Raw genomic sequence first — 27,921 nt, 5'->3', positions numbered from 1 at the left:
ATGCTAGAACAGCGAACATTGCGCCACAATTCAACCACGGAATTGGAATTGATATTTTCAACTCGCGTCGTGTGAACACGTCATTCCTGAAAGTGTGGCAGTTGATGCAATAGGTATGTCCAGGATTAGTAGCGTCTGACAACAACACACCAGTATATAAACACCACGTAGACCCTACCCACTATATTTCATGAAGAAAACACAACGTGTTTGAGTTAAATCGGACCAAAACCGTACACACGTCATTCACCAGACTAAACTTGGTTCTTGTGGCATCATCTGGGGAACGACATTTCTGAACAACAGCTGCGAACAACACAACTACAACGGAATAGCCCGTTACAGCCCTGATTCGTTGGTATCGTCTACTTCTGGAAACACGACTTCGAGTGCGATAGATGCACTGAAACTGACGGGGAAGCCATGATGGCGTCGTGGACATACCTGTTGATTGTGCTGATTAGTTTTACCTGTGTTGCAGCGTTACCTACACGTGCAGGTAAGATATGTACACGTATATAGAGGTCACCACACGAGTGTGAACTGGTATGACAAATATCCTGAGTGGAATACTGTTTTTCCTTATACGTGGCATTTACCATTCCCAAAACACACTCGCTTGAAAACTACCTTATCATATAATGTCATTCTAAGATTCAGTCATCGAAAATATATTCTCAACACAAACGGTATCTAAACAAGGTTTCCTGGAATGTGCGCAGTCATATATTACGTGACAATGTCAGTCATAACTCAATCGGACATAGAAAACGGGCAGTATAGTTGCAACTGAAACATGTTTTAGCCACTGGTTTTGTTTTTTTAGGCTATTATTTGACGATGATAACAGATTGTATAAAGCATATCAATTCCGAGATCACCAATGAACAAGGACGACGCCATGTTTGTTTGTATAAACACAAATTAGTATACTTACCTGATCTCATAGTTGCATAATTTATCAGTAATGCCAAGTTTTGTTGATATTGTGCTAATGTTTTACTTTTTAAACTTCATAATATTGTATTCTGTTTAGTTATGTAATTTGCCAACTGTTAGTTGTACGTCTCTTTTGTCCTTTTTTTATCGACATCAATACTGAAACGCCAAACGTCATCTGTGGTCAAGTATTGTGAAAACAGTAGTTTACCTTGTTGCTGAAAATATTGTCACAGTTTTATTTGTTTCTTTGTTTGTTTGTTTGTTTGTTTGTTGTTTAACGCCGCAATCAGCAATATTCCAGCTATATGACGGCGGTCTGTAAATAATCGAGTCTGGACCAGACAATCCATTGATTGACATCATGAGCATCGTTCTACACAATTGGGATACGATGACATGCATCAACCAAGTCAGTGAGCCTGACTACCCGATCCCGTTAGTCGCCTCTTACGACAACCATGGGTTGAAGAAGACCAATTCTAACTCGGATCTTCACAGGTCCGGGGTTCTGAATACGTATTCTAACCCGGATCTTCACGGGTCCGGGGTTCTGAAGACGAATTCTAACCCGGATCTTCACGGGTCCGGGGTTCTGAAGACGTATTCTAACCCGGATCTTCACGGGTCCGGGGTTCTGAATACGTATTCTAACCCGGATCTCCACGGGTCCGGGGTTCTGAAGACGAATTCTAACCCGGATCTTCACGGGTCCGGGGTTCTGAATACGTATTCTAACCCGGATCTTCACGGGTCCGGGATTCTGAAGACGTATTCTAACCCGGATCTTCACGGGTCCGGGGTTCTGAAGACGTATTCTAACCCGGATCTTCACGGGTCCGGGGTTCTGAATACGTATTCTAACCCGGATCTTCACGGGTCCGGGGTTCTGAAGACGAATTCTAACCCGAATCTTCACGGGTCCGGGGTTCTGAATACGTATTCTAACCCGGATCTTCACGGGTCCGGGGTTCTGAAGACGTATTCTAACCCGGATCTTCACGGGTCCGGGGTTCTGAAGACGTATTCTAACCCGGATCTTCACAGGTCCGGGGTTCTGAAGACGTATTCTAACCCGGAATTTCACGGGTCCGGGGTTCTGAAGACGAATTCTAAACCGAATCTTCACAGGTCCGGGGTTCTGAATACGTATTCTAACCCGGATCTTCACGGGTCCGGGGTTCTGAAGACGAATTCTAACCCGGATCTTCACGGGTCCGGGGTTCTGAAGACGAATTCTAACCCGGATCTTCACGGGTCCGGGGTTCTGAATACGTATTCTAACCCGGATCTTCACGGGTCCGGGGTTCTGAATACGTATTCTAACCCGGATCTTCACGGGTCCGGGGTTCTGAAGACGTATTCTAACCCGGATCTTCACAGGTCCGGGGTTCTGAAGACGTATTCTAACCCGGATCTTCACAGGTCCGGGGTTCTGAAGACGTATTCTAACCCGGATCTTCACAGGTCCGGGGTTCTGAAGACGTATTCTAACCCGGATCTTCACAGGTCCGGGGTTCTGAAGACGTATTCTAACCCGGATCTTCACAGGTCCGGGGTTCTGAAGACGTATTCTAACCCGGATCTTCACAGGTCCGGGGTTCTGAAGACGTATTCTAACCCGGATCTTCACAGGTCCGGGGTTCCGAAGACGTTTTCTAACCCGGATCTTCACAGGTCCGGGGTTCTGAAGACGTATTCTAACCCGGATCTTCACAGGTCCGGGGTTCTGAAGACGTATTCTAACCCGGATCTTCACAGGTCCGGGGTTCTGAAGACGTATTCTAACCCGGATCTTCACAGGTCCGGGGTTCTGAAGACGAATTCTAACCCGGATCTTCACAGGTCCGGGGTTCTGAAGACGTATTCTAACCCGGATCTTCACAGGTCCGGGGTTCTGAAGACGTATTCTAACCCGGATCTTCACAGGTCCGGGGTTCTGAAGACGTATTCTAACCCGGATCTTCACAGGTCCGGGGTTCTGAAGACGTATTCTAACCCGGATCTTCACAGGTCCGGGGTTCTGAAGACGTATTCGGCCCATGTGTAGCTCGGAATTTTTTAGTTTTTGCAATTTTTATCCCAATTACATTAAATTAGTATTTTCCTTCATGTAAGTATTCGCATAGTCATGTCACGGTAAGGCAATTCAATGATGGTTTCACAGAAATAATAACTGGGTATTGAACACCCCCCTTGTGCATGGTAAGCCACAAGGTAACCACGGGAATAAATACGCCTGAGTAACCGGTTCTATTAGACTGACAGTGGGTCGATCCATGGTGTAAGGATTGGTCAATATCCATATATCAATTACTGGGGGTATGGATATTACCAGTGTACCACGATATGAAATAGCAATGAATACGTACCACAATACGTTCGGAAAGTACCGGTATATTGCGTTTTTCAAAATCATGCATATCATCTTGTTGAAAGATTTTACACTCTTGTCAACTGAAATGGAAATTAAGAAATTAGCAACCTTTTCCTGTGGTTTAAACAGTGAAACTATTTGTGAGAGTATCCTGCATACGATGTGTCTATCACGCATGCTTTGTGAACATAGCAACATCCAACAAAATACAAAGTTGTAAAAAACATGGAGGGGTTCAGGTTCATAACAAATTACAAATGAAAGAACTCATGCAATATATTGTGGTACGGATAGCAAAACATGAATTATTATTGCAATAAATTGCAATACAAAATTCACGTCAATACCCATCACTATCAATTGCTGGTTCAAATGCCTCTTGGAGTGATGTTGTTTCACGCTGCAGTCGTTTCATGGCGCCCAGTGAAAGCAAGTTGTTGACGACAGGCTGAACAATCAATGACACACGATCAGCCAGGTCACACAGTTTTACCACTCGATCCTCGTCGACTTTCGAGTGAGTGAGTGAGTTGGGTTTAACGCCGCTTTTAATATCATTCAAGTTATATCACAGCTTGTCAGCTTAATGTGGGAGGAAAGCCCGAAGTGATGCAGGTCTCAGACGTTTAACACTTCGGTGAAACCCACGAGCACGGGTATGGTGCTGACAAACCTAGAAACATAATTGGGGCGAATTCGGGATTCAGACCCACAATCATAGGTTTCTGGCGTGCCCAAGGGACGAAACTCTGCACAGCGAATCGCGGTGCCTTAGACGACTGGGCCACCCGTGCCCCCAGTCGGCTTTCGACATGTATTGAATGTCAGGGATAATTCATTTACTATGTAAATACCACAGGTTTTCGTTTGAGAACCGGGATTCCGAGGCAGAGGAGGTGCCCTGTGTCTCGGTTATCAAACAAACCGTTTTTTAAGGGACAGTGGTCAGCTTGGCTGCTTATGCGTCATCGTACCCCGACGGCGTGAACGTCGACGGAATATTCCCGACAACGACGTTAAAACAACGTTCTTTCATTCATTCAGTTGTACGCTCATTCATGCTTGTAATCCCAAGCGAATCTATGGGCAGGGGGAAACGAGTGGTTGACAGCATGAGCACGATGACGCATAGCGAGCTCACACATTGTAACCGCTTGATCATAATCGGCTTCCGACAAGCATTTACTACTGGGATCTGATCTGCTATGCAGTTCCCTCATTCAGATGAACAGTTGTCAGAGCATAGCAAAAAAGTATTTGTGTCAGTTTAAACAAGTCGGATTTTTTATCCCTAGGCGAATCTGAAGACGACCCTGAGAAAAAAGATGATCGCCTTCTGTTCGTACCAGGAGCCGAGAACAAACAGGGTGAAGCTGCGCCACCTGGCGGAGATCAGCAGAACACTGGAGGAGAAGGGGCGATAATTGAGGACACGGCTGCATGGAAGACAGCAGTCAAGGAACAGATTGGCCGGGATGCTCCCAAAAATCACGGCGAGATCGGGAGCCCCAGTGGAGAGGTTTTAACGCATGGTGCCGAGGACGGTGACGTGCACGGCAAGGTTCCAGAGGAGAAGGCTACCAAACACGTCGACTCTGGAGCCCTCGGCGAGGACTTCCTGCACAATATGATGCATGACGGGGAAGGAAACCACGAGGAAGCGGATAAAGAACTGTTACAGGGGAGGCCGGTTGAAATAGGAGATGTTTCCAAGATGAACTTTGATAAAGAGAGTTTGAAACAGTTTAAGAAGGATGCTTTCAAAGATCCTGACCCTAATGACAAGAAGGTTGACAACCAAGACCACGGCCCTGAAAGACCTGACCAGGCGCTGCACGGAGTTCTCATGCACGGGGACGAGGTGGCCGGGAAGGACCACAGCCACGAGGACCAGGTCAAGGAGGAGGACAAGCCGAGAGGGGAGGACACGGTCAGGATCGGACGGGTGAGTGCAGTCGAGTGGGGGAGTCAGGGATAAGTCGGCGGTATACTATCCATATACTAGTATTTATTCTCACCGCAAAAAGAAACGCGAACCATACAAACATGTGGTGAAGTATGTACGTTAAGAAGAGATGTTTCCAGTGTGTACCAATTAATGACAAAACTAGCCCGTGAAGATCCGGGGTAGAATAGGTCTTCAGCAACCCATGCTTGCCCTAAAAGGCGACTATGCTTGTCGTAAAAGGCGACTAACGGGATCGGGTGGTCATGCTCGCTGACTTGGTTGATGCATGTCATCGATCCCAATTGCGTGGATTGATGCTCATGATGTTAATCACTGGATTGTCTGATCCAGACTCGATTATTTACAGACCGCCGTTATATAGCTGGAATATTGTGCTGACACGGGTCGCCATGCAGTCGTCTAAGGCGCCGCAATTCGGTGTGTAGAGTTGCCAGAAACCTATGATTTGTGGGTTCGAATCTCGGTTCGCCCCAATTATGTTTCTCGGTTTGTCAGCACCATGCCTATGCTCGTGGGTTTCACCGAACTTGTAAACGTCTGAGACCTTCGTCACTTCAGGCTTTCCTCCCACATTAAGCTGACACGCCGTGATATAACTGCAACACTGTTAAATACGGCGTTAAACCAAACTCACTCACTCACATCCTCAAATGTTATTTATCTTACAACTGTACTATGGGCCATGTGGCCTGAAGTACGAAATAAACCTGATTGATTGGTCATACTCTGTGGCAGTGCCTCAGTGCAGAGCGGGAAAGTGCATAGCTTCCATTTTGCAGCTTTGAAGGAGCACTGAACACGTCAATCATCGCATTTCACTGGAACGGGACAGGATAAGTTTATTGCGTTCACATGACTAATTATTAGGGACAACAACGTGTTATTAAACAAATAGACAATGGTACATGACTTATTTGCTAATGTTCATGCATGATCTGGTGGTCTCTTTCACAGGTAGACCACGCCGGCCTTCAGAAGGAAGAAGGCAACGTTCCCGCAGCCCCGCCAAAGACTGTAGACACGGAGCAGCTGTTGCATGGGGAAGGCGAGAATCACGTGCACGAGCATGCAGCAGCAAGTAAGGTAGCACGTGGGGGCGGCGGTGTTGACGGTGTCCTTGACGACGACTTCATGCACAACATCATGCACGGAGGCCTCGAGAAGCACGAGCACGACGACTCAGAGTTGAGGAAAGAGAAGGCGATACGCCCACGTGATCTGGAGCATTTGGGCCTGGATAAAAACTTGCTGAAAGGCCTGAATCTGAAGAAGATGATCCAAGACGATATGGATGAATACAACAAGTAAATTAGTTTCTTACTTGGAGTAAATCTCAAGCCACAACCATTTCATGGCGGCGAATGTGTTGAGTGTGTAGGCATCGATCCACAAAGTTGGAGTCCGTACAATGTCGAGCGCCAGACAGAGTAACAACAAGTACCATCTTTAAACATCTTTTGGTCTGACGCGGCCGGGTATCGAACCCACGTCCTTTCGCTCTTGGGCAGACGCTCTATCCGGCAGACCACGGAGGTTGTCTTGTTATTGGTGATTGACAAAAGGGCAGATAAAATGTATTGCAGCTTAGTTTAGAACATCTTTGACAAAAATATGTTGTTAAAAGTGTCAAAAGTCACTCACTCACTCGGTTGTTCCTTTTTTAAACTTCTCACATCCAATTTCTATCTAAAAGAAGCTTTATAGCCTTAACATAACTGGACCGGATAAATACTATGAGATTTTAAGGTGCATATATTTCCCACAGATTTATATCCGAGAAAGGCGGGGATGACGACTCGGTGTGGAACATCTTCAACAGCTTCAAGTTCCGCTACTTCAAGAACGGCGAGGACATCGACGACATCAGCTCCAGGCAGCCTGTGGACGAGTGGGATGAGTCAGTGGTGACGCGGCCTGTTGGCAAGGGGGACTAGGGCATCAGCCACCAACACCCATAACACCACCATCAACCAGCTCAGTCGACATGTGAAGCTTCTAGACACTTTTTCAATGCAAATGGTCAGTTTAACTGTGCCAGTGTTAAGAGATGGGAGAGGTTTAAGTTAAAAGGCTTATACGGACAATTTGAAAACATCTTATATTAATGCTTACTATTTGGGTCTTCAGGAAAATGGGCTCACAGGGAGATGCAGAGTCACTTGTTATTAACTTCACTGTTGACTGAGGAACTGTAGGCCATAAGACTGCATCTTGTTGAGGTTGAGATTTTATTCTAAGATATTATAAATACGACATTTCACGTATTTTATGTCATAATCGTAAACGATGGCCCCCTCAACACAATTTGAAGTATTCAGATGAATAACAGCGTGAAGTGACAAACAGCACTTCATCGGTTCGTTACGAGTGTCTCCATCATGGCGTCTTGACACATTACACTTTTAGAAATGAGACGTTTGTACTTTAGAGACTCGAAGGAAGCTCTTTTAAATTCCTAATGTTAACAAGGACTGTTTCCTTTTCGGATAACTTCAGAAAGTGAAGGCATTTATTTTGTGTGTAAATATTGTTTCATCAGTGTAAATACGGTAGTATGACGACTCGCAACCCGGTTTACCTTGAGATAACCTTCCTTGTCCAGTGTGTCAGGGTTTTGTAAACTTGATGTGACACTGGTGTATTTGTGATATTATTAACATGTGTATGTGATGGTACTTAGATTTTCTTAGCCCAGTACTTAATGTGTATCAAACAACTATATGTAATGATATTTCTATAGCTAGTTGACACGATCAAACCAAAGTTCTTATGTATTGAATATTGCTGATCGAAGTACAATCGTACATCTCCTGCTGGTCGTCAGCGAGGGAGTATCAATATACATTATGCATACTGTATTGTTCGATCTTGCGTCTGTATGATAGTTTGTGAATAAATGAATCAGTTTTGTTATTATAGATGTTGATATTTACTGACCGAGTGTTAAACCCTTACTCTGGTTGCGGGTCAATGAGTGAAGATGCACGCTGCTTATACCAATATGGCCGCGATATATCATATCGAGAGTTGGTCAGGCAACCCAGGCGCTGGCAGACAAATAACTCTGACAGCCGTTGCATTCCCGTGGTTCTCAAAATCTCAAATTACCCGTAGATTTCTATTTGCCAGTTTGATTGGCTACGCTACTAGGTCAAACGAACCAATCAGACTGCGAGTTCCCAACCAGCCTCAAGATGATGATGATGTTTGTTGTTTAAATCCGCACTCAGCAATATTCCAGTTATATGACGGCGGTCTGTAAATAATCGAGTCTGGACCAGACAATCCAGTGACTGACATCATGAGCATCGATCCACGCAATTGGGATACGATGACATGCATCAACCAAGTCAGCAAGCCTGACCACCCGATCCCGTTAGTCGCCCCTTACGACAAGCATAGTCGCCTTTTACAGCAAGCATGGGTTGGTGAGACCTACATCGGATATTCATGAGTAAACCAGCCTCAATGTTGGGTTGGCAAGTCCCAATGATTATGGTCGAGTTTGCGAGAAATTGAACATGACAAAATGACTTACACGCAAAAGAAAGCCCTCAAAAATCTTTTTAATTGAAAGTCTGTCTTCATGCGCATTAGAACTGGCAGTGGCTTTGGTTTCGAGGTAATACGAGTTACCTCCCTTACCCTTTCCCGTTCCCTTATGTCCATGTTTGATTGGTCGGTAAAATGTTAATGAAAATCAAGGGCGGGTAATTTGAGATCGCAAAGAACCACGCGAATGGATTCAGGAGTTAGTGTAGGCTTACTGAAATGCGTGCCTGGAGATAGAGAGGATGGGGTGCAATATGTGAAACTCATTTCTGGTGACCCCCAGCGCGCTGTGGGATGTTGCTGCACAAAGCGGCGTAAAGGCCATTTTACTCATGTGGTACTTGGTACCTAATCTGCCCCGCGTAGGACAGACGGGTTGATTCATGCAAGCACCTTTAACAACATAAGTGGAAGAACAAAACAGCGCTGTTGTGTCGTCTGATTAAGCCAAACAGTAACAGGTATTTTTACGAATATGATGAAGAAAACACTTAGAGTAAACAAGTTTGAAGGTTTCTTCTTTGATAGGCATTTAGAAGTTGGATTACTAAGTAAGGATAAGAATTTATGGATGAACAACTTCTTTATTACAATTAAGAGCGAAGTTTCGGTGTAGGTTCTAACACCTTTATCAAGCAAGTGATCACTTGCTCTTAATTGTAAATAAATAAAGAAGTTGTTCATCCATAAATTCTTATCCTTACTAAGTTTGAAGGTGTCATATATATGAAGGGTTGTGCTTAAAGACGAATGCTTTTAATGGATCCACAATTGATTCCAGTTTAAACCTGCCATAGCATGGTATATACACAACCAAACGTCAGCGGCGTGTTGCCAATGGCAACCATGTAGAAAGCCACAAGTGACTGGATAAATTCGCATGCAATCGATGGTTTCAAAGTCATCGTGAACCTTATTATACGGCCCCCATCAATGACAGATCAGTACTTACTGCCAAACGTCACTGCTGGTCATTGATTGGTTGAGAGTTTCAATTGTTCACGTGCAGGCACAGCTGCGCTTGCTGCATTCACGCCCGTCTCATATATCACTGGGACACATGAACAGAGGTCGTGTACACGAGGTGGAACACAGCGGGTGGAACAGAAGTACATGCACAAGCTTCAAGTCATCACATCCTCACATAATACTATTTCAAATGATTTTTAAAAATAATGAAGAATAAAATGGTATTTTTTGCAAAAAACAAATATCCCGAAGGACAAATATTAAACACAATAACTTCAATAGCATTTCGAATCGGAAGAACATTGGAACCTGACAATAGTACTTTTGCTCCAAAATAGTTCTTTTTGCCCCAGAACCAGTTTATGACGAACATTTTGACTTCAATGCGCATTCGTGTCACAATAACCCATTGTTGTCAGACTGACCTTAACGTTATTTCAATGAGTATTATTGACAATACCCGGAGTATGACCGCAGAGAGTTTCGGCAAGGTGTTACAGGCAAGTCAATATCACATGGTAGTTCATAATCGTTTATTTTTATTGATATACATTCTGATGCAAGTCCGGCTCAGGCCCACTTTCACACAGGATCGACGTTGTCGGCATCGTCGTGACAAGGATGTTGTTGTGGGGGCTACTAGTAGTGAGCTCCATCCTTTCACCGGCCATCTTCACAGTGGAGGCTGGTGAGTACCATGTATGGCAATGTTCCTATTGCAGGAAGAGAGACTTCGAGGTTGTGTCAGGGACTGTAAACTCTCAATGAAGGAAAATTGTATCACACTTTCTTGTGGTTTTCTAGTGGTGTATATGTTATATATCACCAGCAAACATAGTGTTAACACTTATTCGTCTTCAAAGACAAAATTAACACAAGGATGGTGAAGTATACTCATGAACTACTCAAAAGAGACCCATGCTTGCCGTAACAGGCGACTATGCTTGCCGTAACAGGCGACTATGCTTGTCGAAAGAGGCGACTATGCTTGTCATAAAAGGCGACTATGCTTGTCGTAAGAGGCGACTAACGGGGTCGGGTGGTTAGGTTCGCTGATTTGGTTGATGCATCATCTCATCCCAATTACGTGGACTGGTGCTCATAATGTCAATCACTGGATTGCCTGGTCCAGACTGGTTTATTTACAGAGCGCCGTCATACAGCTGGAACATTGCTGAGTGCGGCGTTAAACAACAAACAAACAAAAACTCACAAGAAGTTAAAGAACATCCGATTCTTTCATTTTGCTACAGGGCATGAGATTAACTACAGCAATAATTACTACAGTTCTGTTATGCCCTATAGTAATATGAAGAATCGGGTGTTCCTTAACTTCGTTTGAGTAGAATATATTTCAGTTATACAAGTCCTCTATTATCCAGTGTGTCATATCTCAATTCTATAACGATCAATCCCCTGGGCCTACTTCCTTCAGTATATTTGAGGAAAAATTAACACCTTCAATTATCCCTATCACCGAACTGATTTTGGGTTCTGAACTTCGTACAACAGCTCGAATTTTAATATTTATTTATGAAGTTTAATCACAAATGTGAGTGAGTGAGTTGGGTTTAACGCCGCTTTTAACAGTATTACAGTTATATCTCGGCGTGTCAGCTTAATGTGGGAGGAAAGCCCGAAGGGATGCAGGTCTCAGACGTTTACCACTTTGGTGAAACCCACGAGCACGGGTATGGTGCTGACAAACCTAGAAACATAATCGGGGCGAACCGGGATTTGAACCCACAATCATAGGTTTCTGGCGTGCCCAAGGGACTCAACTCTGCACAGCGAATAATCACAAATGTTTGGAGTTATTTACTTCGATGTCATTGAACCATGGTGATGGGTTTTGAGGGTGCGCTCTTTTCTTGTTTTACAAGCCGGCCTTTAATGCAACACATATATTGGAGTGAGCGAGTATGGCTGTACACCACTTTTAGCAATATTCCAGCAATATCACGGTGGGGGATACCAGAACATTTTGGGGGGAAAAAACGTCAAATACATATGAATATACACCAATATATGAACAATAACCCTTAAAAACGGACAGCAGCCGAAATTCCATTACGTTGGTTCCGGGTTTGCTCAAGACGGATGGTTTGATCAAGATCTTTGACTTGGCTGATCGCGTGTCATACTTCCCATGAAGCTGGCCGTTGCTCATGCTTTCGGTCACTGGTTTGCCCTGTCCTGTTTCGGGGATTACAAGCCATGGCCTAGCGGAAATATTGCTGACTATGGCGTTAAACAAGTCACTCTCACAGAATGTCTTAACAACCTCATGAAAATTTAATATCTGTTTCCTGTACAACAGATGACGTTGCTCCAGATAGCGGTCTGAAATTCGAGCCGAACTCAGAATACCAAAATGAGAACGAGACCCTTCAGAAAAGTATCCTGTATCCCACTCCACTCCACACGGTGCACCACGTCGAGGGGGAGGTTGAAATAGTGGAAATGGCACATGAGAGTAACCTCGAGTTTCACCAGGAGACGCTGCAAGAGGTTGATCAAGACGGACGTCATGCGATATCCGAGTCTGACGCACAGGAACATATCAAACAAGTGGCAGAGGACTCGAAAAACCTCGCCCTAGAAACAGAACCCCAGCATATCGGCGATCTGTTGTTGCCGGAGGGAGAACAACATCCTGACGTCCATCAACTCAAAGACAGTCGAGAGGTCGAGGTCACACCAAGGTCAGAGGTCGGCGAGGAAGCAGACGATGTCAGTAACGTTGAGTTGCTTCGTCGGAGTGACAGGCGCAGGGCAGGTGAGACGAAGTATTCGGAACGGGTTTTTGTCAAGGCTTTTCCACCGCCCCGTGAAGTCCACGACTTCCCAGTCGCTGAAGCTCACCACGAGGAAGAGGAGGAGTTTATCAGTGAGATCGTGTATCTTGACACCCCCAGCCATGAGCATGTTGTCCATCAAAATAAAGACTATGCGAGGGTTGTGTTCCATGATGAAATGTGATGTTCTTCCTGACAAAGGGGACGCAGTGTGGCATTACTAACAAGATAATCCTGATGTTCAGTTGAATTACAAATAAATGTACAAAGATCCACACTGTCTGTGACGTGTATCTAAATATGGCTCACGGCGCCATTCTCGCCCTTGGCCTTCTTGCACAAAGCAATCTTATCTAAAGCCAACTCGGAAATTACGTTCATGGGACTAAAAACGGTACATATATCCGTATTTCGGCCCATGGGCTTTAATTAGGATATTAATTTGGGATTTATCTTCCTTAAATTAATACCTTACTCCCTTCGAAAGTTAATAAATCACGATGCACTACACAAGGAAAATCTTAATGTACATTCAACAGTAAGTGCAAGTTCAGCTTCTGCATTCTATGAAGTTTTTCCCTATTCAAATGTAAAGTTTTATGTTTTCTCAGTTAAAACAACTTAACAGTTTCTGATTTTTTCAGCGAGGGGTGTGTCCTTTTTAGGTAAGAAAGGGTAAGTTTCCGAAACTGAGCCCTGTGCTTAATATCGGATAAAATATTGTAAATGAGAAAGTGCTATTTTCCGTAATACGGCCCGGGGCTTAAAGATCGAAAGTCCCGGTACCGTATTTCCTCGATTCCTCTTTACCTTTGGCGTTTAATCGCAAAGAAAAGTCCGTTCATAAAAAACTACCCGGTGTTTATTCGAGGAAATATGGTATTTAAGTCTATATCAAAGTCTGGTTGTAACGATTCTTTTAGCGTCAAGAATGCTTTGTGCAAGTGTCACAACGGTACATTTCGATGAATCAAAGTGTACCCTGTTTGTTACGGCTGCAGTTTCGTGTTCCAATCCATCAGTTTTGCGGAACCCACGGTACCGAAAGTGTTTTTTTTCTGTTTGTTTTTTACCACGTGGATATGCCTTGCGGTGCACAACCAGGGAACCTGGGTACGAACTGTCATTTCCATAGGCTGTATGAGAAACTGGTTAGACGCTGACATATAGAGCTGTACCCTGGTTCAATGCGATGGACCCGTGAAGATCCGTTTTAGAAGAGGTCTTCAGTAACTCATGCTTGCCGTAATAGGCGACTATGCTTGTCGTAAGAGGCGACTCGGGTGGTCAGGCTCGCTGACTTGGTTGATACATGTCATCGTATCCCAACTGCGTAGATCGATGCTCAGAATGACAATCACTGGATATTCTGGTCTAGACTGGATTATTTACCGAGCGCCGTCATATAGCTTGAATATTGCTGAGTATCGCAATAAAACATAAAATCGTACCTAGGTCCAGAACAACCCCATCAGCCTACAGATGGCGTTGTGCGTTCATCAAGTTCTAAATAGACAGCTTCAATTCATACAGAAAAGGGTTAGTTACACTCTCTTTGTAACACTGTCGACCCAGCAACCCTTGACCCTCATTATGACTTTGTGCCCCTGATCCCACCAAAGGGGTAAACGTCTGAGGCCTGCATCACCTGAATATTCCTTCTTCATCAACCTGGCACATGGTGATACTGAAACACGTGAAGATCCGGGGTAGAACAGGTCTTCCGCAACCCATGCTTGCTGTAAAAGGCGATTATGCTTATCGTAAGAGGTGACTAACAGGATCGGGTGGTCAGGCTTGATGACTTGGTTGATGCATGTCATGGTATCCCAATTGCGTGGATTGATGCTCATGAAGTCAATCAATGGATTGTCTGGTCCAGACTTGATTATTTACAGACCAACATCATATACCTGGAATATTGCTGAGTACAGTGTTAAACAACAAACAAACTTGTTGACTGACGGTAATCCGCAGGCTTTATGACCCCTGGTGCAGTAGACTTAACATGAAAAGGAATGGTCATTGATAGCTAAGAGTTCCAATTGGAATAGTCTATTTTTAACAGACTCAATAACAGACTCACACCACTCGCCCCAACCACCAGCTATGGTATTTTTTATAGCATACTTATGATGTATAGAAGAAATTCATAACTAAATCATTTGGTGAGGTTTTAAAAACAGTTAACAATTAATTGTAAAATCTTTGGCTACGAAACATAAATTTTAGTTCCCAAATCATTACCATTTATTTTTTTAAAGTTTTCAAATAGCTGTATCCAGACTTGTTGTGTGTTTATGTAATGTATGGTGCAACCAACATTATTGTCACAGCAACCTGTTTGATTTTAAGGGGCGACCGTGTAGCCAGGAGGTAAAGGCATTTGATCATCACCCTGAAGACCAGGGCCGAGATGATTCCCCACATGGTAACAATGTGCCATTTCTTGGTGTCCCCTGCCATGACATTGCTGGAATAATGTCATAAGTGGTGTTAAATGCTACTTGTTTCTTGTCAGAATTGGAAAGTAAGTTACTAGATACATCTCCTAGGTATATCAGATATATATTTGTCAGAATGCTTCCCTCACTCCCACAGAGACATTTCAGACCTCAACAATGACTGATTGATCAGATAGTTCACCTGACGTGACCTTCCATGCATCTTCCGGTGGTGAGGGAGTTAACTGATTGTAAACATACAGTTTTCAACTGGCTTTTATAGTCAGTTAACTCCCAGGGTGCTGTTGTACAATACAACCTTAGCCCTATGACTGACTGTCGTAAGTCTATGTTAAGGTATGGGAGTTACGATCACCAGGTCTAAGATGCTTTGTACAATGGCACCCTGGACTCAGGAAGATGCCTCCCATGGAGGTGTGTTCAGATCTTTAAGCAGAGAGGCAGTGTATAAGAGGTGAGGTGAGGTGAAATTGGGTTTAACATCACGTCCAAGATTATTGCACTTATATAGCAACGTTCATGTGTATGTGTGTGTGTGTGTGGCTGCTTGAACTAGTCTGGACTGATGCCGATTCTGATGCTAACCCACTGAGATACCATGCCGCAGTTTAACATGAATACCCCACTCAGACACAGTATACTGACTCCGAGCCGACCAGTCCTTGTTTTAGCCCCTAAATGCCGAGCACCAGACAGGGTAACAAGAAGTACAATCTATTAACGTCTTTTTGTATGACGCGGCCGGGGATCGAACCCCGGACCTTCCACTCTCCGGGCGGACGCTCTACCACAAGACCACGGAGGCGGTCCCATTGTATAAGAGTAAGTGATCTCATTATATTGAGATTGATCAAACAGCATATATATTACTTATGTGTGTCTAAACAATATTTACTCACCCATTGCATCGATTAAACAGCAAGATGAGAATCTAAATGATAGTTTATTATATGTAATATATACATGCATGTGACTATGTCTAAATCATTATATACAATCACAGTTATGACATACATAGATCCTTGAACATAATAACATTCAAGCATACAGGCTACAATAATTGCTTGTACACTATAGAGTCTCGCAACCATGTACTCATCTCGATTATCCATTGTATTAAATCTCGACTGTATTATGATATGGAGATATACGCTGGATAATCGAGGTTGCCATGTGCCATAGCTTGCTCATATCACATTACAACTATTACGATATATATGTAACATATGGATATATATGACGAAGACATTCAAACTCTGATTAGCCTGGCTTCTCACAAAAGACATTCCCATCCAAGGGCAGGGCCTTGTCCACATAACATACAAGTAAACCCTCACATGGGAGGTCCTCAGTGGGATCACACCCTGCCCTGAGCCATGTACATATTAAACAGTTCTTAAAGGTGCAATCATAGATTTTCTATAAGTTTCCTTTTTTGAATATCATTTGTGGCACATCATATTTGTAATTCCTAGAGGGATATTTTATAAATCTGTATGCACATAACAGTTGAAAAGACACCCTGAAGTCATGAGAGTGAGTAAGTGAGTGGGGTGTAAGGCCATTCTAATCTTTATTCTGTTATAGCAGGGTGTTTCAGCTTTCGTGAGGATTGAGTGAGTATGGTTTTACGCCGCTTTTAGCAATATTCCAGCAATATCACGGCGGGGGACACCAGAAATGGGCTTCACACACTGTACCCATGTCGGGAATCGAACCCGTGTCTTCGGCATGACGAGCGAAAGCTTTAACCACTAGGCTACCCGACCGCCTCTCTTGCGTGAGGAAAGCCTGAAGTGATGCAGGTCTTAGACCTTACCACTTCTGGGAAACCCACCAGTACTGGAACGGTGCTGACAAACTGAGAACTCACAATCAGAGCTATTTATTCAAATCCACAATACTAGGAGTCATGGTCACTTAAGTGGCACAACCCTAAACAGAGAACGCCCCCTTTCGACGACTGGTTCACCAATGTCCATGTTGCACATGGATGTACCCATCACTTCACTTTTAATTGTTTGTTTGTTGTTAAACGCCGCACTCAGCAATAGTCCAGCTATATGACCGCGGTCTGTAAATATTCAAGTCTGGACCAGACAATCCAGTGATTGACATCATGAGCATCGTTCTACACAATTGGGATACGATGACATGCATCAACCAAGTCATCGAGCCTGACCACCTGATCCCGTTAGTCGCCCTTTAGAGCAAGCATGGGTTGCTGAAGACCTCTAACCCAGATCTTCACTCGAGTTACACTATTTGGAGTAAGTCAGTAAAATTAAAGGTTTGATAAGAGGACAGCAGCCTATTTATTTAAAAAATCAGATATCCTTGGTGCTTTACTCTTCACGACATAGCTGACATATTGCCGATGTTACGTAACATTGTATACCTACCTTTGTTTACTTCACACAATCAGACTGGATACAGCCCAGATGTTGATCAGTGCCATGGCTGATCTCACAGACAGATGTTCAAAACGATTCATCAAACCATAATATATATATACAGAATAAAGTGTATCCTGTCCTCGAGATTAACATCAGGATGCAGTGATACAAAAGTACAGCAATGCATCATGCATCAGTGCATCACTGCCTCGTCTCAGCCTCAGATGTACACCTGCAGTCCATTCAGTGAATGATGGTCAGTGTGTTTTAAAAAATAGTGTGCCCTCAAACTATTAGCTGTAGAAAACAAATGCAAATCCAATCTTGCACCTTTAAGAACAAATCACATTTAAATCATACCCTTTTTGCCATCAAATTAAGTATACTGTAAAATATATCATGTTTTCAAGCACATGGTAATAATCCTGACAAAAATGTTTTTCCAAAAAATAATATCAACATGAACATCACCCTTTTCTAAGAGCAATACATTCACAATTAATTCTAAGGCGTATGAACTTTTAATATCAGGGGAAATATGCATTTTAACACCCAGAATAGCACACACACCACAAGGGTTTCTCCTTATGATTTGGAATAAATAGAATACATAAAGATAAGAATAAGCTGTCTTGTAATCATAAATGGTTATTGATGTCAACAGACAGTATAACCTTTGAGCATGCATTTGGGACTGTGCTGTTGTGATGAGCGTAACTTCTATACTTTAACAAAGGCTTACGACAGTCTTAGCGCTAAGATCGCTTTGTGCAAGCTGGCCCAGGACATGTAACCAGATGTTCCTCAAAGGGAGGTAACTGTTGGTATCAATTACTGCATTCGTCACCACTCACCCCTTTCCGTAACCTACAAGAAGACTCGTCCCCCTATCAATGAATGTTATGTGCCAAAATACGACAAACCAATCAGAATGCGCGTATGATTTCAAGTTCTTCGTCAAAGAATCCCTCAGAAATAATTTTTGATTTTACACATGTCTTGCATCTAAAATTATACCCAAAACACAGTTAAATGTGTTCAGTCATACGTATAATTCCGCATGTCCCAATGTGCTTTAAATTGCAATTTAAATTATGTGGGGAAATATATCTGAACCATTACGCAACGAGTTGACAGTTGTTTTAGGTATGCCCATTTGCACTAAGACAGAACCCGGTCGCAAACATGGCCATGAGAGGGGCACGAGTCGCTATTCGGCTTGTCCCGGAATAACATGGTCACGAATGCAATTACTGATTAAGGCAAATGATGTGTTGATTTTCCTATTCATTCTCAGGAGGAAGTGCAAATAAGAACAGAGCCTTATTTCTCTCCTGTTTCATAAAATATATGAGATACTCTTTAAAAAAGTATTTCAACAAACAAAACATTCTGATGCAAAAATGTACACCATGAAAGCAAAGTAGCTGATTATGTTTAGGTAAATGGATGGATTTACTCTTCAATTGCATTACAAACACTACAAAACTGATTGTTTCATTAATATCAGGTGAATATACTCTTGACAACAGTTCAAAATCTCTATTGGGGAATAAAATATTGAACATGTATGTAAAATATATGTAGGGACTGGATGGAAATTCAATTAAGTCATAATATGGGTGGATTTTTCATTTTCATAACACTTCATTCAAATTTGATTATGAAGTTTAAAAATTGAAAATAGAACAAGATATGACGAACACAAAATACAAAATAGTTTATGGATGGATTTTCTGTCAACAAAGCACTTAGATACATATATCATTATCTTCATTGTGATTATGCAAGAAACTCCATATTTACACATAACACCATGTATAGCAACAATGCATTAAGGAAGTTATTAATATATAGGTAGAATAAATATGAACAATAAAATAGCCATCATAGTTATCATTCTGTAAAAATGGGACCAGAATGAGGAGACACATGAAGATAGACATGAAGAATGAGTATAATAGTATTATTTCCCAGAAAACAAATAAACAAAATGTTACAACATCTAATCAAATACTAACAAATGTAAATAATATAGGCACTGATATCTAAATACTGTTTTTAAACATGTATATTTCAAATTTGATATGTAAAGAATTAAAATATTCAACAAACATCAAGAATTATAGTTCAGTCTTAACGATGAAAACACGTGGACAGGATTTTAAGTACGAGGGCAACTTTTTCATTACTTACTCAACCTTTTAAACACAATCAAAATAATATTAGGACTAATTTTTTTTTAAATGTACTATCCGACCATGTGAAGCATCTTAAACTAATCAACGTGGTAATGTTTATTTGTAACTCCAGCAAACAATTGGGGAAAATGTTGCCAAGGTAAGTTGATTGTCCTTCAAATGCAGAATCCTTGTAACAAAAATCGTGCCAAATACTCAGAAAACCTGCATCCTAACAGAGCCTGACAACTGGTCGGATTGAACACATCGTCATCTGGTCAAGCTACTGATCTTTCAATTTCAACATCTGTTTGCATTTATCTGAGATGATACATATAAGAAACTTATCAACTATTTATTGTTTAAAAATATATGGTTTTCTTAATAAGACAATCTCATTAAAATCAGATCTTAGTTTACCATTACGGGTCACGTCAGACCGACCATGGGCGAACTTTGACCGACAAATGGAATGACCAATCAGAAGGCAGCTTTCTCGTGCTTTATGGCACTAATTTCAAATTGGCGACTACGCTTTGAAACATATCTTGACAAATTCTCTTTTATAAATTTGAAACCAAAACAAAAGAACATTATGGGATGGCTAATAGATGGTCTAGATTGTATGGATTCAGTCATTAAACCCGTAACTATCGTTCGGCATACCCCATGTTAAAGTGTTCGAGGTTGTATGATTAGGAAGCACATTCCGACTGTCACTTTCATGATCTGGTAAGCGACGCTCTGATTGGTCGGATGAAAGGTCGTTCTGACGTGACCCCTAAGGAGATGTCTTCAGATCTCTGTTTAGCGGTAGCGAGGACTAAGGTCTGATTTTAATGAGACTGCTTAATAAGACTGATAAAAATAGAAGTTGGAATTTATCTTGTCTTCACTATTATAAAAATCTCCCCTTTGGAGACAAATCTCCCCCATTCTGAAGTCAAATCTCCCCCATTTTGAAGTCAAATCTCCCCCATTTAGAAGTCAAATCTCCCCCATTTAGAAGTCAAATCTCCCACATATGATGAGGGGATGACAGGTCTGACCTAAATAGATCTGTGATCAAAGAAATTTAAACAAGTTGGTTTATAAATGTGATACCTGTGAGAAAAATAAAGGAGCTTTATCATGAAATAGTAACAAGCTTCAAGAAACTTGAGTATTCCATATATTTAATGTTTAGCCTACTGTCACAGTGTCAATTTACTTCTAATCTTCAATATCCATGGCACAGAGTGATAATAACTCGCACAAGGCACACTCGGTAGTTGGTCAACAAATCAGAGTTAACTGCCCTTGATCTTCCTCGTGCTTCAAATTCGTTTTCTTGAACGCTGAGATAACCTTCCTGACTTCGCGTTTTGCATGGTTATAATACACTTAGTCTTGTTATTCATTTTCCTTTATGCCAAGAGGCATTTACACATGCTACATTGTCCCGTCAAAATTTATTACATTTTCTATATTTGTCAGCCATATTAATGGCCTACTTTTGTATTGAAAGATAGGAAATTGTACAGTAAATAAATTATCAGTGCAAACCCTACAACACTACAACTACAAGCCCACAATATGATGTAAAATCTACCATGAGTACAACAGTTGAATGGACGGTATGACTCACATGCCATGAAAACATCAAACATGCAAAATTATGCTTGATAAATCTAATTTGCATAAAATTTGCATAAAAGCATGCATTTTACTGTAAAGGCCATTTTTATATACAATTTATATGGTAAAATATCTTGAATGGATTTTCACAGATTATGCAAATATTAATACATGTACATTAATCAATTATGCAAGATGACAATACAGTAATGAAAGACATCAAAATGATAGAACATCACAAACTTTGATGCCATTTCATACTTCTAAAATACACTTTGAGTTAAACAGTTGGACGTGTATGGATGGATATTTGAAATACAATGGACTTCATATACAACCTGTTCACGACATTGGAGTCATTCTAAAACCCTCATATGACATCATGCAAGCTAATGATGAAGCGGAGTGTGTAAATCAACCCAACTTCTTTCAGTATTGACTGAGAGGGACACAACACAACCAATCAATGCCTTCCATCCAAACACAGATCACATGTGGCTTAAACGAAAAACCATTTCCTCTGGTTTCATGGCTCGGAAATAAAATGTAGTTAGTTATGTGGTCAAATCACTGAAAACAACTTCATGTCTTTCATTCAAAAAAGCTACAATGACCACAATACTTATTGATAGGAGTTTCAAGTTTCTCTCATCCATTTTATCATATATGTCGCTATCAAGGACTCAATATGCCATCACCCAACAATTTATGTTATCATGGAGACAATGAATTGACTGATGTTGACAGTCTCGTGTAACTCATGACCTGACTTCCTCCCTTCATCTAGATGTTGTCAAGGTGAAGGTCAGTTATTTCTCTCTTCGTCTAGATGTCGTCAAGGTAGAGGTCAGGATTTCTTCACTTCATGTAGATGATGTCAAGTTCAAGGATAAGGATTTCTCTTTTATCTAGACGTTTTCAAGATAAGGTATCCTCTCTCTATCTAGATATTGTCACAGTCAAGGTTAGCGTTTCCTTCATCTACATGTTGAGGTCAAATTATCCTCTCTTCATCTAGATGTTGTCAAGGTCAAGTTCTTCATCAGAGCTGACATCTGTGATGAAGGAACTCTTGGATGTGGATGCCCGGTTGTTGGGGTTCGCTGTGCTGGCTGCTGGGAAAAGAAATTAAATTTGCATAATAGTATATCAAAATTACCTCTAGTCCTAATCATAATACCGTATTCCACGTAATAAGCGCCCAGGGCCCTCTCAAAACTAGAAATAGGGGGCTCTTATTAGAATATTATTTTGGTGAAGAAAAGTTGAAAGATAATTTTCATGGTTTATGCTGACAGCCTGAAATGTTTATATTCGACTGATATATTTTTCCAGAATATAATTGCCAATAACAAAGGGTGCATATAACACACAAGTGCGTATTATATGCGAATAGGGGTAGGAAGGGGTGCTAATTGGGATTGTTCACTAGCCAATATATTAGTAAATCTCGCCGTGGGCGCATATTAGAGTCGGGCGCTTATTACGTTGAAAACTGTTATAATCATCATCATTTATATTTCATCAAAAAGACTCCGATAATTTTATCCTGCTGGGTACATGAAAAACTTGAAGAAAATCCATTAACATGAGTATGTGGTACTTGATCTGCTGACATGCCCCTACCTTTGGAGGAAGAACCCCAGACACTGGTGCCGTATGTGTTGGTGGAGAAGTCGGTCTCGGCATGGCTGCCACGGTTGCTGTTCCTTGTTGGTGGACGTCTGTAACATTGTAAAACACTGGGTTATACCAGGGAGAGTCACTAACTACTCACATCAGCAGAGAAACTTATACTGTACACCCCACTAGTGACACAAATAAAATACTGTACACCCCACTGATGACACAAATAAAATACTGTACACCCCACTGATGACACATAAAATACTGTACACCCCACTGATGACACAAATAAAATACTGTACACCCCACTGATGACACAAATAAAATACTGTACACCCCACTGGTGACACATGTAAAGTACTAAATACCCCACTAGTGACACATGTAAAATACTGTACACCCCACTAGTGACACATGTAAAATACTGTACACCCCACTGGTGACACATGTAAAACACTGTACATCCAACTAGTGACACATGTAAAATACTGTACACCCCACTGGTGACACATGTAAAATACTGTACACCCCACTAGTGACACATGTAAAATACTGTACACCCCACTGGTGGCACGTAAAATACTGTACACCCCACTGGTGACACATGTAAAGTACTAAATACCACACTAGTGACACATGTAAAATACTGTACACCCCACTGGTGACACATGTAAAATACTGTACACCACACTAGTGACATGTAGAATACTGTACACCACACTGGTGACACATGTGAAATACAGTACACCCCCTAGTTTGGTTGTGTGTTGTTTAACGCAGCACTTAGATGTATTCCAGCTATATGACGACAGTCTGTAAATAATCGTGTCTGGACCAGACAATCCAGTGATTGACAGCATAAGCATCAATCAACGCAATTGGGATATGATGACATGCATCAACCAAGTCAGCAAGCCTAACCACCCAATGCCATTATCGATTCTTACGACAAGCATAGTCGCCTTTTACAGCAAGCATGGGTTGCTGAAGACCTATTCTACCCCTGATCTTCACTGGTAACACCCCACTAGTGACACATAAATCCTGTACACCTACCAGTGACACATGTGACTACAAATCCACCATGAATCCTACACTAACAATACATATAATAATTAATTAATGCATTAATTCTCACTTCGCTCCTCTCTGAGTCTCTTCATCCTCAACTGGAGAGACATCCCAGTCACTGCCGTCGATGTCCTCCTGGGAACAAACACAAACCAAAACATTACAAGGAGGATGTTTTACCTTCTCTGACACTGTGTAACATGCCGATTATAGGCATGTGAAAAGTGTCTCAAGATTTCCGTACATCTGTCTGGCTGCCAGCACAACTATCAGACCTGTATGATGCAGACAACCAACACTATCCAACAATACACCACAGTTGGCCACCTACCAGGATATCTACATTATTGGACTGTCCGACCTGTATGATGCAGACAACCAACACTATCCAACAATACACCACAGTTGGCCACCTACCGGGATATCTACATTATTGGACTGTCAGGTCTGTACGATGCAGACAACCAACACTATCCAACAATACACCACAGTTGGCCACCTACCGGGATATCTACATTATTGGACTGTCAGGTCTGTACGATGCAGACAACCAACACCACCCAACAATACACCACAGTTGGGCACCTACCAGGATATCTACATTATTGGACTTCTTTCCCCCTGTTCTCTCCATCGTGTCCACGCCCCCGAATGGCTTGTCTCCTTTCTTTCTCCCCTACAACATAAATTTCAACATCAGTGTTTCATCCACACAACGGTTAATTCTAAAAGCTACACGACATACATACATTGTTTTGGGCTGAACACTTGTCCAAATACTGAGCAGATTAGTACAATGTGAAAATAAATAATCTGAGCTTTTACTTTTGTTTACATAGGCTCTGTAAGCTAAGGTTTAAAAATAAGACAGTCCTCAGTTAGCGAGTCGACAGAAACGAGTACGACCTCAGTGTCAAAATTTCGCACTGCTTCAAGCAAAAATACCATGCTTTCATGTGTTTGGCAAAACAATGTATATTTTGGGTTTCCCAGCATGCTCAGTTGGGCCTCAACAACACTGGGCAACAGAAAACTATACTGATAATTCATAATGCCATCATGAAAATGTTTCGGTAGCTATTTTTTAATACATGGTTATTAGATCTCTGTTTCAAATTCATCATGAGTTCATAGACACAGACATAGTCAAAACACTACAAAATACTCAACCCCAAAAGAAAAGCAAGTCAAGTTTTTTGTTTGTGAAACGCACAAAATAGTAATTTGTGAAAAGAAATGTATACAAGCGTAAGGAGACGTGTTGAAGAAAAACTGTTCACTATTTACATCATTCATCTTGAGAATGTTGCAGGAACGCAGTCGTTTCATCTCGTCTGGCGGTTTTTGCACACACAGCGCAATTCACACGCAAAAGTGTGTGCATTTCCACCCTTGTCCAACCTTTATAAGCCACCATACAAAGAAAACACAAAGCATTCACACTCAACTTTCAAAAAGGACAGGAAACATGGTTCAATTAACTGAACTCCAGAGGGTCGTTGCCATGGGGATGCTACAGGCCAGATCAACGTCAACTGCAATGGCGAGGCACTTTGGATGTCATGTGTCTACCATCACCAGATTGGTCGCAAGGCATCAAACGACGGCCGAGGATCACTACTCCAGCGCACGACCATTACATCCGGTCGACACATCTGCGTGACCGACAGCAACGAGCAACACAGAGAGCTGCAACCATTCAAGGTCCACATGATCCCATGTCAGCCGACACAGTTCATCGTCTAAGAGCGGTTGGAAACAGATGTAATCCTTCCGTCAGGCCAATACTGACTCAATATCACCGCCAAGAACGGCTGCAGTGGGCCCAACAGCACCTGCATTGGTGACGGCAACAGTGGTAACAAGTTGTCTTCTCAGACGAATCAAGGTTCAACCTTTCTCATGCCGATGGCCGCGTCAGAGTGTGGAGATGACGTAATGAGCATTACGCTAACTGCTGTGTCTTACAGGCTGACCAGTGGGGAGGAGGAAGCATGATGGTGTGGGGAGGCTTCAGGTATCATCACAGGACCCCTCTACACGTGTTCCACGAGCGAGTGACTACTGTGATTTTGAGGCTCGATGTTCTTTGTAATCACATCAGACCTCTCTTCCGTGGTCAACCTCAGCAGGACAACGCTCGTCCCAATACATCACGAGTCTCTATGGACTTCCTCCAAGTGATTAACATTCCTGTGATGCCCTGGCCATCTTTGTCACGGACATGGCGCCAATTAAGCATGTCTGGGACAAGATTGGGAGACGTCTTTGGGCTGCAAGGTAGCCACATACACTTCAGGAACTGGAAGCCTTTTTGGTACGTGAATGGAAAGTGATTCCACAAGCCTTCTTCCAAAGACTTGTCAACTCAATGAGACTCAATGTGTGGCCTGTATCACTACTAATGGAGGCCACACACGCTGTTAATGGACATGACTGACACCTGTCATTTTTTCTGTTTTGGGGTACCCTGTTTTGGGGAGATTTTTCAATAAATACGGATTGTAGTCATCAAACAATCAACACCCATTTATTATCAAATCTTTTCTCAGTTATCATTTTTTAATAATTATCTACAGTAGAACATGGATATAACGAACAACAAGGGACCAGAGAAATCAGTTTGTTATATCCGTTGTTCGTCATACACGTTTTTGCTCGCAAACATCCCCCATCTTGGACAAAACACAATACACGTAATTGCAGCATTGACTTGTATTAGCCTTCAATTGGTAAGATTTTTAACATTCATTTAATAATATTAAATTCATAACATTTTTCGAACATTGTTATCAAATACATGCACAAAATGTAAACATATTATCATTTTACGATTTACATACGGGGAGATGTGAAGTCGGCCAAAAAGCCCAGTTTCGTCTGCATTGAAAATCATCAACCAATCATCGACGATGTTCATGTCAACAGCTGCACATTCACCATGCATAGATTTTGCTACAATCCCCTCCTTTGCTTAAAACGGTCAATCCATGCAGTGGACACGTGAAATCATCTTGGCCTTATTTCTTGGTGATTGGAAGTTCGTAACCTCTTCTGGGCGGGGCCAAAGTCAGTCAGGATACAAGAATGGATTATCTCTTCTTTATTATGGTACTCAATGTTGATTTTGGAATGACAAATTCCATTGCAATGTCTTTCTTGGTTTTTATACCAGCATCAACAACATTTATTGTATTGATTGCCACGATTGTGTTGATTCAACGCTGACTGCGTACAGCCAATTGTTACTGACACATGACACTGAGTGAGATTTCTCAGTTTGCTATACACGTCACTAATTAGTGGTAGATGGGCTTGTCGGTGATCAGATATCAGTTCACTGTATCCGTTTATATGATATTATATAGGAAATATAAAAATCAGGGATTTTTTAACAGTTTGTTGTATCCGTTTGTTCGCTATATCTGTGTTCGCTATATCTGTGTTCGCTATATCTGTGTTCGCTATGTCTGTGTTCGCTATATCTGTGTTCGCTATATCTGTGTTCGCTATATCTGTGTTTGTTGTATCCGTGTTCTACTGTACATATCTCTTATGGTCTTAATGTTATCTACACTTCTCTTATGGTCTTAATGTTATCTACACATCTCTTATGGTCTTAACATTATCTACACATCTCTTATGGTCTTAACATTATCTACACATCTCTTATGGTCTTAATGTTATCTACACATCTCTTATGGTCTTAATATTATCTACATATCTCTTATGGTCTTAATGTTATCTACATATCTCTTATGGTCTTAATGTTATCTACATATCTCTTATGGTCTTAATGTTATCTACACATCTCTTATGGTCTTTATGTTATCTACATATCTCTTATGGTCTTAATGTTATCTACATATCTCTTATGGTCTCAATGTTATCTACATATCTCTTATGGTCTTAATGTTATCTACACATCTCTTTTGGTCTTAATTTTATCTACATATCTCTTA

At 41.8% G+C, this 27,921-nt stretch overlaps 3 protein-coding genes across 6 annotated transcripts in view; 2 read left to right on the top strand and 1 right to left on the bottom strand.

Annotated features, from left to right (window-relative positions):
* Positions 1 to 76: 76 nt before the first annotated feature.
* LOC139447344 (uncharacterized) lies at positions 77 to 8,171 on the top strand. Its single transcript, XM_071228649.1, has 4 exons — positions 77 to 499; positions 4,612 to 5,261; positions 6,240 to 6,589; positions 7,051 to 8,171. The coding sequence occupies exons 1-4, from the start codon at positions 424 to 426 to the stop codon at positions 7,217 to 7,219; spliced, it is 1,245 nt and encodes a 414-aa protein (XP_071084750.1). The 5' UTR covers positions 77 to 423; the 3' UTR covers positions 7,220 to 8,171.
* Positions 8,172 to 10,381: 2,210 nt separating this feature from the next.
* On the top strand, positions 10,382 to 12,865 carry LOC139448208 (uncharacterized). Its single transcript, XM_071229726.1, has 2 exons — positions 10,382 to 10,494; positions 12,127 to 12,865. Exons 1-2 carry the CDS (start codon positions 10,428 to 10,430, stop codon positions 12,786 to 12,788), a joined length of 729 nt encoding a protein of 242 aa, XP_071085827.1. The 5' UTR covers positions 10,382 to 10,427; the 3' UTR covers positions 12,789 to 12,865.
* A 3,234-nt stretch (positions 12,866 to 16,099) lies between these two features.
* The window catches only part of LOC139447571 (cilium assembly protein DZIP1L-like), a 35,287-nt gene continuing 23,465 nt past the window's right edge, over positions 16,100 to 27,921 (bottom strand). For 3 of the 4 annotated variants that reach the window (XM_071228974.1, XM_071228976.1, XM_071228975.1), the window contains 4 exons: positions 24,549 to 24,635; positions 24,027 to 24,094; positions 22,889 to 22,986; positions 16,100 to 22,377 (listed from right to left, as the gene is read on the bottom strand). In XM_071228974.1, coding sequence (XP_071085075.1) covers positions 22,277 to 22,377; positions 22,889 to 22,986; positions 24,027 to 24,094; positions 24,549 to 24,635 — 354 coding nt within the window. In that variant the 3' untranslated portion in view covers positions 16,100 to 22,276. The remainder of the gene's footprint in view (positions 22,378 to 22,888; positions 22,987 to 24,026; positions 24,095 to 24,548; positions 24,636 to 27,921) is intronic. The other variant, XM_071228977.1, reaches the window with a different exon arrangement.

This window comes from Haliotis cracherodii, unplaced genomic scaffold (assembly GCF_022045235.1).
Source record: "Haliotis cracherodii isolate W230 unplaced genomic scaffold, xgHalCrac1.p SCAF_7, whole genome shotgun sequence".
Classification (NCBI taxonomy): Eukaryota; Metazoa; Mollusca; class Gastropoda; order Lepetellida; family Haliotidae; genus Haliotis; species Haliotis cracherodii.
Note: the sequence above shows the minus strand (reverse complement) of the source record. Positions and strands in the feature narration are given on the sequence as shown.

Coding starts and splice junctions, on each gene's coding strand:
- LOC139447344 (XM_071228649.1), top strand. CDS start 424: ATGATGGCGTCGTGGACATACCTGTTGATTGTGCTGATTAGTTTTACC. Junction 500..4,611: donor AGCGTTACCTACACGTGCAG/GTAAGATATGTA, acceptor TTTTATCCCTAG/GCGAATCTGAAGACGACCCT. Junction 6,590..7,050: donor GATATGGATGAATACAACAA/GTAAATTAGTTT, acceptor TATTTCCCACAG/ATTTATATCCGAGAAAGGCG.
- LOC139448208 (XM_071229726.1), top strand. CDS start 10,428: ATGTTGTTGTGGGGGCTACTAGTAGTGAGCTCCATCCTTTCACCGGCC. Junction 10,495..12,126: donor CATCTTCACAGTGGAGGCTG/GTGAGTACCATG, acceptor CCTGTACAACAG/ATGACGTTGCTCCAGATAGC.